This window comes from Synchiropus splendidus, chromosome 13 (assembly GCF_027744825.2).
Source record: "Synchiropus splendidus isolate RoL2022-P1 chromosome 13, RoL_Sspl_1.0, whole genome shotgun sequence".
NCBI lineage: Eukaryota > Metazoa > Chordata > Actinopteri > Syngnathiformes > Callionymidae > Synchiropus > Synchiropus splendidus.
Genome location: NC_071346.1, coordinates 14993786 through 15003642, shown reverse-complemented (window position 1 = coordinate 15003642; position 9857 = coordinate 14993786). Strand labels below are relative to the sequence as shown.

General features: G+C 44.5%; 2 protein-coding genes across 3 annotated transcripts; one reads left to right on the top strand and one right to left on the bottom strand.

Moving 5' to 3' along the window:
• The first annotated feature begins 1894 nt into the window (after positions 1-1894).
• Positions 1895-3668, top strand: LOC128770072 (mitochondrial ubiquitin ligase activator of nfkb 1-A). 2 transcript variants are annotated; one of them, XM_053884306.1, is made up of 5 exons: positions 1895-1988; positions 2079-2197; positions 2471-2558; positions 2623-2743; positions 3015-3668. In XM_053884306.1, exons 2-5 carry the CDS (start codon positions 2081-2083, stop codon positions 3505-3507), a joined length of 819 nt encoding a protein of 272 aa, XP_053740281.1. In that variant the 5' UTR covers positions 1895-1988; positions 2079-2080; the 3' UTR covers positions 3508-3668. The 2 variants fall into 2 exon arrangements, with proteins under 2 accessions (XP_053740281.1, XP_053740282.1); XM_053884307.1 differs by having other exon boundaries at positions 1912-1988; positions 2058-2197.
• A 38-nt stretch (positions 3669-3706) lies between these two features.
• On the bottom strand, positions 3707-9754 carry eif2b5 (eukaryotic translation initiation factor 2B, subunit 5 epsilon). The gene is made up of 16 exons (XM_053884305.1): positions 9563-9754; positions 8759-8883; positions 8259-8444; positions 8013-8190; positions 7373-7453; positions 6265-6342; positions 5872-6184; positions 5654-5799; positions 5259-5403; positions 5090-5191; positions 4928-5029; positions 4720-4810; positions 4527-4650; positions 4333-4458; positions 4157-4267; positions 3707-4012 (listed from the first exon to the last, which is right to left on the bottom strand). The coding sequence occupies exons 1-16, from the start codon at positions 9722-9724 to the stop codon at positions 3950-3952; spliced, it is 2133 nt and encodes a 710-aa protein (XP_053740280.1). The 5' UTR covers positions 9725-9754; the 3' UTR covers positions 3707-3949.
• Between the last annotated feature and the right edge of the window lie 103 nt (positions 9755-9857).

Below are 9857 nucleotides of genomic sequence, written 5' to 3'. Positions count from 1 at the left end.
CACTGTAGGTTCAGCTTTGTCATCTGTGCCACTGCTGCGCCTGGTTTCCACCTGGTTTCTAGATGCAGTAGTGGTGGGCTGATGCGGCTTCATGAAACAGTGCCCATATCTTCAGAGGCCACCAGATGGCACTGTCTGCTCTAAAATCTTTGGATCCAAACAAGTATTGCGATGAAACCTCACATCATTTTTAAACCAAGAGTGCCATCTATCAGGCAGTGAAAATAAGGACACTGTTTCATGAAGCCTCATCTGACATGTCTCACTCTTCAAGCGTTCCCCTCCAGTTACCCACCCAGAGCCTAACATTATTAATCCCACTGCCGTGTACCTGGCATTATGCCGGTCTCCAGGCGCTGTCAGGCAGCTGTACCACTTCCTGTTATAATGCGGAAGTGAAGGAATTAGCCACACGCAGGTCTTGTTTTCCTTCTACATTTTTGTATGGTGCCAGATGACTTTAGTGCTGCTCTAAGGTGTCAATATAGTTGTTCTACATCAGTGCTTTTGAAATGAATCTATGCCTTTCTCCTTTTGTTTCGTTCTCAGGCGTTCGACTCTGCCCTGCAAGGAGCTGTTTCAGCTTCGCCTTGTTGCACCACAGATCCTATCCTCTCCTTCTTTCTTTCATCTCTCAGGTACCTTCTGTTTTAACACTCCATGCTGCTCTATGTTTTGCTTCCTCCTGGACTTCAGTCTGAATTGCTCAGTCCTGCAGTTGCTTTGCATAGTTTTCTTTCAACACCCTTTTAGTCCCACTCCTTTCCCTGGTAGGATTTAGGCTCCATCCAGACCAGAGCCTCCTGTCACAGGAACAGCTTCTTCCCCTCAGCCATCAGACTGTTAAATTTGTGATCAGCCTTGGTTAATTTATTTTATTTATTAACAGCACTTTATTTCCAACACTTTCCTAGCAATAAATTGTATTCTGAGTCTGACTGAAAGCTGCGGTGCCGATACGCTGTGGTTGTGTTGGTCAATGGGAGTTGCTCACTATTTGCGGCCGGATCTAAGGAGCCTTTTCTAACCTTATCTTTCCCCATCCACACAGGCATCTTTGCACTTTCGGACCTGCCAGAGCAGATCCAAGGTCTTGAGACACAGCACTCTGGAGTTATTTACAAACGAATGACGCGTACGCGTGCACGTGGACAGCAGGGCTGGTGATATCACAGTGATCTTCAAGACGCCGTCTTTGGTTTTCATTCTTTTTTCCGCAGAAGATCAGAATTAAGCCACAGCACGTACAGGAGATAATAAGTTAATCTGCTGGAGTGCGTGTGAATGTTGACCCTGCAAAAAATGTCAGAGATATGGCAAGATAAAGTTCTTTAGTTAGAGATGGTGAAATGTTGAGAAACATTTCCCTTAAACAATTAAGAGAAAGACACATTGCGAAACACCCTTTGACTCATTATACCAACATACAGTGAAACATAATCTACTAAAATATCGTGAGTATAGCTTACTATAACAACAAAAAGCTCATATTCAGGTTCATAGTAAATTTGTGGAAAATAGAAAAAAAATAATTTTCTTCCCTTCATAGAACGGGAGGTACAATATTTCAGATATGATTTTCGCACATAGGCTCAGCAGTTGTTAAAATGTTTCTGGAAATGTCTGGTGGCGATAAATATGTACAACATTCCTGTTTTTTTAAAGCTTTTAAAGTCCGCTCATGAAATCGTCATTATTGTCTTGCTGGCTCAAAATAAAAAAGGTGTAATGACGTATTCTGTACTTATTCTTATTGTATATTTGTTCGAAATGGCAAGAGAAAGGGTCTGTGACGTCACCAGGTGTTTTTTTTTTTTACCTGGATGTTGATGCCCCAGTGCGCATTGTTGTGTCGTGGAGCTGCTGCCATCTAGTGGCTACTTTCGTCCCTGCATCGGCTTGGCTGTTGGGCGATGACGTAAGCGAGAACAAGGAAGTGACTTGTCTTCGTGCATGATCCAAGTGGTTTGACTTGTTACCTGGTACAGGTAAATTTAATATACATTTATATGATAAAGAATTTTATAAATACAAATGTTGTACATTGATATTGTCAGGATTGACGTTTCTACCCACAGAAATGGGGGACGTTACCATCAGCCCTCTGGTTTTGATCGGTGTTGGGTCCAGCGTCGCCTGTTCTGGCCTCTTTTATCATTTATATCGAGAGAAGAAGCGAGAGTTGGTGAAGCTGAAGGTAAGTGCATGTTTCACCGGTGGTGAATATACGACAGACAGCAATAAAATACTTCATTGCGCAACTCATGCGTACGTTTTTGTTGAGTTAAATTTGAGTCGGTTGAATCTTATGTTGTGACCATCCAAATGCTGGACAGGGATCTTGAAGAAAGATGGTTTAACTTGAAGGCGTTTGTTGTCCCTACCTTCACCTGAGGTCATGGACTCTGCACAGATGATAAAATGAATCTGTCAGTCTTCAGTGTTCTGACCAACCTCCTGTCTGTTTCAGGAAATTCCCGTTTTCAATCCGGATGAACAGCTGGTGAAAATCCTGAAACAGTCTGCGCAGAAGAGGCTGCACTATGTGGCAGTAGAAGGTGGAGTTGTGGAGTTGTGTCCCCTTTTCCTTTGCAGATGTCTCACTGAGATGTGTGTGTGAAGGTGTGGTGCAGGCTGACGGTGAGCCTCTGGCCAGCAAGTACGTCCCGAAATGCTTCGGAGTGATTCAGACGTTGGCAGAGGAGGAACACTGGAAGTACTGGAATTCCTTAACCAGGACATGGTGCGTTTCAGAGAGTGACTGGAGCCTCTAACCTTCTCTCCTCTGTGAAGTGTGGCTCACTGAATCACATCTGATGTAAAGTCACGTGCTCCTGCAGCAAGTTTAATCTGTGTTATACTGAAATTTACATCACTGTTCGTCACTCAAGGTCATACCTCATAGCGTAAAGTTGACCTTGACCCTTTCAACATAGTCTTTCAGTTGCCTGTTCCAAAATCTTTTTCATTATTTTCTGTTTAAAATATTGAAAGATGTGGTTGTGTGTGTCCAGGAGCTCCCGTAAAAACAACAAGAGAGAAACTAACAATTCAGTGCCCTTCAGCCTGGTCAGTCCTGGAGCCTACATGACCGACGTGAGGGTGAAGGTGAAGAGCCCAATGGAGGCTTCAGGCGGCTTCCTGGAGAGGGTGCACCATAAGGTCCGACACACCAAAGGGAGCCTGGTGAACCTACTGCTCCAGGGTCTAGCCAGCGAAACGCCAGTGTCACTGGAGGAGAGTGAGGAGATGCTGCGTGTGGGCAGCATGCTGACCGGGTTTGGGGAGGTGGTTCTGGAAGGAGAGACTGTGATGCGGCTGCAGGCTCCCCTGGACGGCCGGATGTACGCCCTGGTGCCTTCTGACTACAGGAGCTTTATGGATCGGCATGAGAGCACAGCGAGCATGTGGAAGATGCTGACTGTAGCGAGCGCAGCCACCGCAGCCACGCTGCTCGCCGGAATCTTCTCCAACATGTTCGGAGGTCAGGATCGAAGATCCAAATGATTGAAATAACCCAATTTAGTTGGTTGCACTGCCGCTGCGCCACATTGGCTGTAATGCTCAAGATACAGTACGTGGACATAATGCCAACGATCAAACTGCCTCACACAGGAGCAGACAGTTGAGACAGTAATTCTAGGGTTTTTTAACTTCCAATATTTGTACCTGTTAAACAATAAAAAACATTTTTCTAAATGGTTTTCATTTATTTTTGCATCCTGTTAAGTGGAACATAACCGAAGGTCTTCACTCAAGTATTTTTTTTTTATTCTGTTGACTAAGCTACTGAGGAGTCCATGAGTGTGACTGCTGCTACGTCTTAAACTTGTTCATCTGGGTGTGAAGGTTGATGGTGGTTTAAAAAAAAAAGACTATTCAGCTTTAAATATGGAGCTTGTTTCCAGTAGGAAGTGTTGCTGTGTGCAGCTAGTCTTCAACACGCCCTTCACTCTGCCTCCTCCTCTGAAGACTCCTCAGCCTCCTCCAGCCACTGGACGAATTTCTGGAGCTGGAGAGAGAAAAATAAATGGATAAATAAATAGAAATAATAAACCCATCGATCCCTCACCCACTGGGAGCTCAGTTTAACTCCAACATGTGAGGTTGGTTTTACACATGAACCATCAGGGAGAGGCCTGCCTCTCTGACCTACCCCTTGGTTCTTGCGTAGTCGCCTGCTCTTGTCAGTTGAAGCTCCCTGTGAGAACCAGCGGAGGATCATCTCCTCCTCCAGGATCTCCAGCTGGTACATCTCCATTAGAATCTAGGTCAAACACACGACACCTGAGCTCAACAGACCACTGACCAGGTGGGAGACCAAAGTCTGACCTTGACCATTGCTGCCCAATGGTTCTCCTGCTCCAGGAAGTGCTCCTCAAAAGCAGACAGACAGTCCAGATGGTCCTGCGCTCGCTTCACATAGTTCTTAAAGACGGGAGCCCATCGCTTCAGGAGCTGAGGAAGAGAGGGGCGTCAGTTTTGCTGCCACTGCACTCACTTCTTCAACTGAAAACCAGATTCACCGGTAAAAGAAGCGCCACATATTGTGAGGTGGTGATCTGTGGACCCTGCTGCAGGAAGGGGAACTCCAGCATGACCTTGGTTAAGATCTGCATCACCTCCTTCAGTGAGATGTTGTAGGCGTACCTGCAGGGCAGAAAGTCAGGGTGAGGGGGGGGTCTCCAGCAGTGGCAGAAGAAACGTGGCAGTGCTCACTTGACAGAGTTGATCTCCAGGACCAGGTTGTCGCAGGTGATGTTCTCTTCCAGGCCTCTCTGTAAAGTGGCCAGCACCTCAGCGTGGAAGGCTGCAGAGCAGACCAGGTTAAAATACATCAAAACAAGGAATGTGGAAGCATCAATCGTGTTCCAGAATTCCCCCTAGAGAACTTTCACTATTGATAGTCAGAATGGTATAAACTCACTCTCCACATCGTCCATCTCAGGGGACGGGATCACAGGATCATCGGGGCCATCTGGCTCACTGTCTTCACTCTCGCTCTCCGGATCAGGATTCAGATCCAAACCTGGAGACGGAAGCTTTAGGTTTCACGTGCCATCAGAAGCACTTCACTTCTGCTGCTCACCCCAGAGGCACTGCATCAGCTCCTCTTCTTCAGTGTCATCCAGGCTGCTGACCTTCCAGAGGTAGCCCTGACCTCCAGCTCCCACCTCGGCTGGGTTAAACACTGCAAGGGCAAGACACCAGCAGATTAGAGGTGGACCACACATGTGGGATTTTCTGCGGACACACACCTCTCTGTTTGGCTTTGTCTTTGCTCTGGTCCACCACACCATCGTCACTGAGGAACTCTTCGTCGTCCTCGTCTTCCTCCTCCTCTGGATTGTGCATGGACACCACAGTTCCTTCCGGCAGAGAGATGTTTGGGCCGATCACAACCTGGAAAAGTTCACCATAAACAGGTCACTCACCACAGAAGGATGAGCAGGGTTGCATGGTAACCACAAGTTGAGGGAAGAACAAAGGCAATCTAATCTAAATAAAATGTTATATTACAAGTTTAAAAAGTGATGTAGTTGACTATGCCTTAGATGAGTGTTCGCCAGTCTGATCAAAGCAGGCGACCAACACGTGGGGATGGGAGTGTGAATGACGTCACTGTCAGAACAAATGAATAAAATGTGCGTACATTGAAGGCCAGGACACACTGTTTATTGAGCTTCACTCCCTCTTTGACCTGGACCTTGTCGCAGACGACAGACTGGCTGATGGTCACACCACTGGCAATGTGTACATCGTTCCAGATGTAGGCGTGGTCCAGGACCACATTGTCACCTGTTGACAAGCAGAAGTGACTCACTTCGACGTGAAAATCCACTTGGGACAAACGCGCTGAGCAGGACGTACCGATGGTGCAGTTGTTACCAATGACACTGTTGGAGATGAAACAATTGGCCCCGATGCTGGTGTCGCGGCCGATCAGAACGTTCTCCTCCATCTGACTGCCGTGACCCAAGCTGACCCCGGTCCCTCGGTATACGTTGTGGCGAGAGAACGTGCAACTTTGACCGGCCTGGTCAGCGAAGTTAGACTCCGGGGTGATGGGGTATACCCAGCGCCGCACCAGGTCCGACGACACCGTGTCATACATCAGCAGGTTGGACACCCGTACACCGTAGCCGTCCCTGGTCACGTGCAAGTGGATCTGATTCCCCAGGATCTAGAGACCCAAAGTAAAGATGAGCAAAATCCAAGGCCTAACATCTAGTTAAAATATTCAAGGAGGGTTTTGCCTTGTACCTCATCGCTAACCAGAATGCCTCTCACAAAGTCGTCTCTGGTTTGGAAATCAAAATTGTCCTTGAAGAGTTCTGCAACCTGAATGGAGGTAATGTAGCGGAGAGAAGTGTCATTGCAAACAGTGTGGGGAGGAACCCTGAAACTTGACACTTCCATACTGGTGAAGACTTGCTCCTTAGAATACACAAATTAATTTAAGATTTGTCTTTGGTTGCACTTTCGTGGTTTAGTCCAGTGATTTTAACTATAGGGCCGGGGCCCACGGTTGGGCTGCGAGCGCCCCCTAGAGGGCAGCTAAATGTTTTTTTGTTTTACACCTTTGGGCCGCGAGACAGACTCAGTTTTAATACATTAGCCACATATGGTGGCAGTACAGTGTCACTGAATTGACTTGACAGCTGCAAATCTGCGATAGTTAAGTTCTTGAAAAGAAAAAAATGATAAAGAAAGTGATTGCGCCCCCAACACTAAACACAGTTCACGAAGCAGTTTTGGAAAGGAATGAGAACATTTTATGGCAACATTTTCATTTACACTTTACGTTTAATTAAAACATATTATTTTTATTTTATGATATTTAGTCATGGTTTTATATTTATTATCTTAACAATTTATTCAATTTTTCCAATTTTCTCAACAGTTTGCATCAAGTGTATTTTTTTCCTTTTTTTCCTCAGTAAATTTGATGAACACAACTTGCACTTGGTTCTGCTGCTGCGACTTTTCGATGAGAAATAAATATCTTTTGATCACATGGTTTCATGTCATTTCACAAGGGTTTGGTTTGTTTACGTGTAAGTAGATTAAATATGGTTATTGATCCCAAATGAAATCAAGAGTAATGAATCAGTTCTGTTCTGAGAAAGATGGGCTCCAAGATCAAAAAGTTTAAGAAGCCCTGGTTTAGTCAATGTCTATTAATAAAACAGCTCTACGTGACTAATAGTTCTAACTTGGGTGAAACACGATGAATTTCTCTCTTGTCATCAACAAACCTCTCAAAATGATGTGTTAAGTGCTGTATTTCAGTTGTTTGCCTCAGCAAAACTGAAGAGAGTGAGAAAGAAAACTGTAGCGATGCTGAAACAAATGTGCACCTCAAACTAACCTGTGGTGAGCAGATGCTTATATGGCAGTCCAGGAGGTCGTGCCTGATTTCAAACTCTTCACTTCCACTGTGGAATATATTCTGTCAAACACAGAAGAGAGTGGTGAAGGGGGTGTGTTCTGGCGACAGACTTTCAACAGCAGCCAACAGTAAGAGTAACAAGCGAGACCCGAGACTGCCGACGGTTACTTTCTCCTCATCTGTCAAACTACTTCAGGGAGAAAGATGTGGAATTTTATCTGCAAAAACTCCTCCAACTGACAGATGAGAAAAGGATCCCAGTCCCATACAATGTCACTTAGGGTTCTACCTTACGTCACTGAAAGGTTTACTGAACTGAAGTCCAGGGTGAGAACACCAGATCTGACATTGACCACACCACAAATTTAGCGCTGAAAACCTTCCTCTTTCAAACCAATAGTCCCTCACACGTCTTTTCCAGCATCCATGCGTATATTTTTTGATAACAATGACATTAAACATTAAACACATGCAAAGGCCGAATAAACATCCGAACCTATATGAAGATCAGAACCTGTTGTAAAACACAGATCACTTTGTAAAGAAACCTGATTTATTTTCTGTATTTAAAGACTATAACTACAAAACAACTGCGATGTAGAGGAATAGTATAGGTTACCACAGGAAACTTCATCTTCTTCAACCCCTGAGTTTTCTGGTAGTGAAGGATACGCTGATTATTGCTGTCAGTGGCAACAACGACATCATCTTCTTGACATCTTGATTTATGACCTGGTGAGGATTCTTTGAACAGCATCGTCATCACTGACACATTTTTGTCCAACTTCCGACGGAGCCTGACATGAACACAAAAAACATTATTCGACCCAAGCCTTGACATGAAAACACCTTTTTCTATCCTCACCTGTGCTCCTGCAGGGCTTCACTGATGTCAATATTTGACACCACGTCGCCATAAACCAACAAGAAATCTGAGCGAACCAGAGACTTGGTATCGACATCTCGGAGTACATCTCCTAAAGACCGGTACGTTTCTGAGGTGATGATGTGGACTGTGTTGGGAGACATTGGTCGACACCACTTGGACTTGCTGTCAGGCATAAAAAAAGGGCTTTCAAACTGTAATTTAAGTCACTTTCAGAGTTCAATTTTCATACTATCAATTAACATGCATTTAAAATTGGAGAAAACAGGAATTTGAAAATGTAAAAAGAAGAATTATGCGAGTTGAATAACAATGAAATAACCGACACAAACCAGGATCATTTGGAGATGGATTTTTTTTGCATGTGTAGTCTGCATGTATTTTGTGTCACTTATTTGTATTGCACATTATTTTTTTGATTGATAAAAAAAAATCCTACAAGAAATAAAACATGACTTTAAACAGTGTCCACCACTTACAGTAAATGTTCCTTGATCTTGCTGGCCATCCAGCAGCAGAAGACAAACGTTTCCTTCACTCCGGTCGAGGTCAGGAACTCTAGCGTGTAGTCGATCATGGCAACATTACCCAGTGGCAGAAGAGCCTGTCCCCAATGAAAGGAAAGGAAAAAAAGAACACGTCTGGAAATTGCAAAATAAAACGAGTGTGGGAGGAAAAATATGTAATTCATCGGGATAAAGCAAGAGTTTGACAGTTTTATAGTGCTTAATAGAATCACATAATAAAAATAAGACTTTGAAAGATCTTGTTTTGTGAGATTCTAAAATATAACCTCTAACATAGCGTACAGTAATGAAGAATTATCACCTGCCTTTGTACCTTAATACAGATGAAACTAGCATCCATTTTGCAGGCGCAATCTCACGTTGGTCAGCGATACTCAGACATTGCAACAGTAGGCAAAGCATTGTTAAATTTATCTGTCTTGTATATTTCACACTCAAAATAAAATACACACCAAAAAACAAAATGCAGAACCGCATTCAAGGTTTAACAATGTTACTTATATGTTAAATGAAACTACCAAAGGACGACATCCTGATGACACCTGTCAGTGTCAACCTCGAACAGAATGGTCGTTATTAAGTCAATAATTTGTATTTAACGAGTGGTAAAGTCAGGTAACTGGCAAGTTAAACCTGCCCATGCAGTTGTTAGTTTTAAGCTGAATTCCGTAACTGTAAAATAGCGTGGTGTCATCAGTGACTGTGTTTACAGCATGGAGCTGTTAGCTTCCCGGCTAACTGCCGCTCGCCTCCTACCCGCGGCAGGTCTTTGGTGACGGGAAAGAACCTCCGGTTAAAGCTGTCAGCCACTAAAACCGCCTGCAACTGCGGCTCTTCTTCTTCTTGTTGTTCACAGCCCCCTTTTTTGCCAGGAAGTCCGGAGCCGGACCGACTCTGTTTACTGCCTTTACTCGCCATGTTTCCCCTCTCCGTGCAACGACGGGCAACTACGGGCGCCGCAGTAGGACATTTCTAAAGCAGTCTAGCGTAATAACGTTTTCATGCTCCGCGCTTAATCTCAAAGTTGCATGGCAGATAGATAGAGACAGAG

Coding starts and splice junctions, on each gene's coding strand:
- eif2b5 (XM_053884305.1), bottom strand. CDS start 9,724: ATGGCGAGTAAAGGCAGTAAACAGAGTCGGTCCGGCTCCGGACTTCCT. Junction 8,884..9,562: donor TCACCAAAGACCTGCCGCGG/GTAGGAGGCGAG, acceptor CATTGGGGACAG/GCTCTTCTGCCACTGGGTAA. Junction 7,454..8,012: donor AGAAGATGAAGTTTCCTGTG/GTAACCTATACT, acceptor TGTGTTTGACAG/AATATATTCCACAGTGGAAG.
- LOC128770072 (XM_053884306.1), top strand. CDS start 2,081: ATGGGGGACGTTACCATCAGCCCTCTGGTTTTGATCGGTGTTGGGTCC. Junction 2,198..2,470: donor GAGAGTTGGTGAAGCTGAAG/GTAAGTGCATGT, acceptor TGTCTGTTTCAG/GAAATTCCCGTTTTCAATCC. Junction 2,559..2,622: donor GCACTATGTGGCAGTAGAAG/GTGGAGTTGTGG, acceptor GTGTGTGTGAAG/GTGTGGTGCAGGCTGACGGT.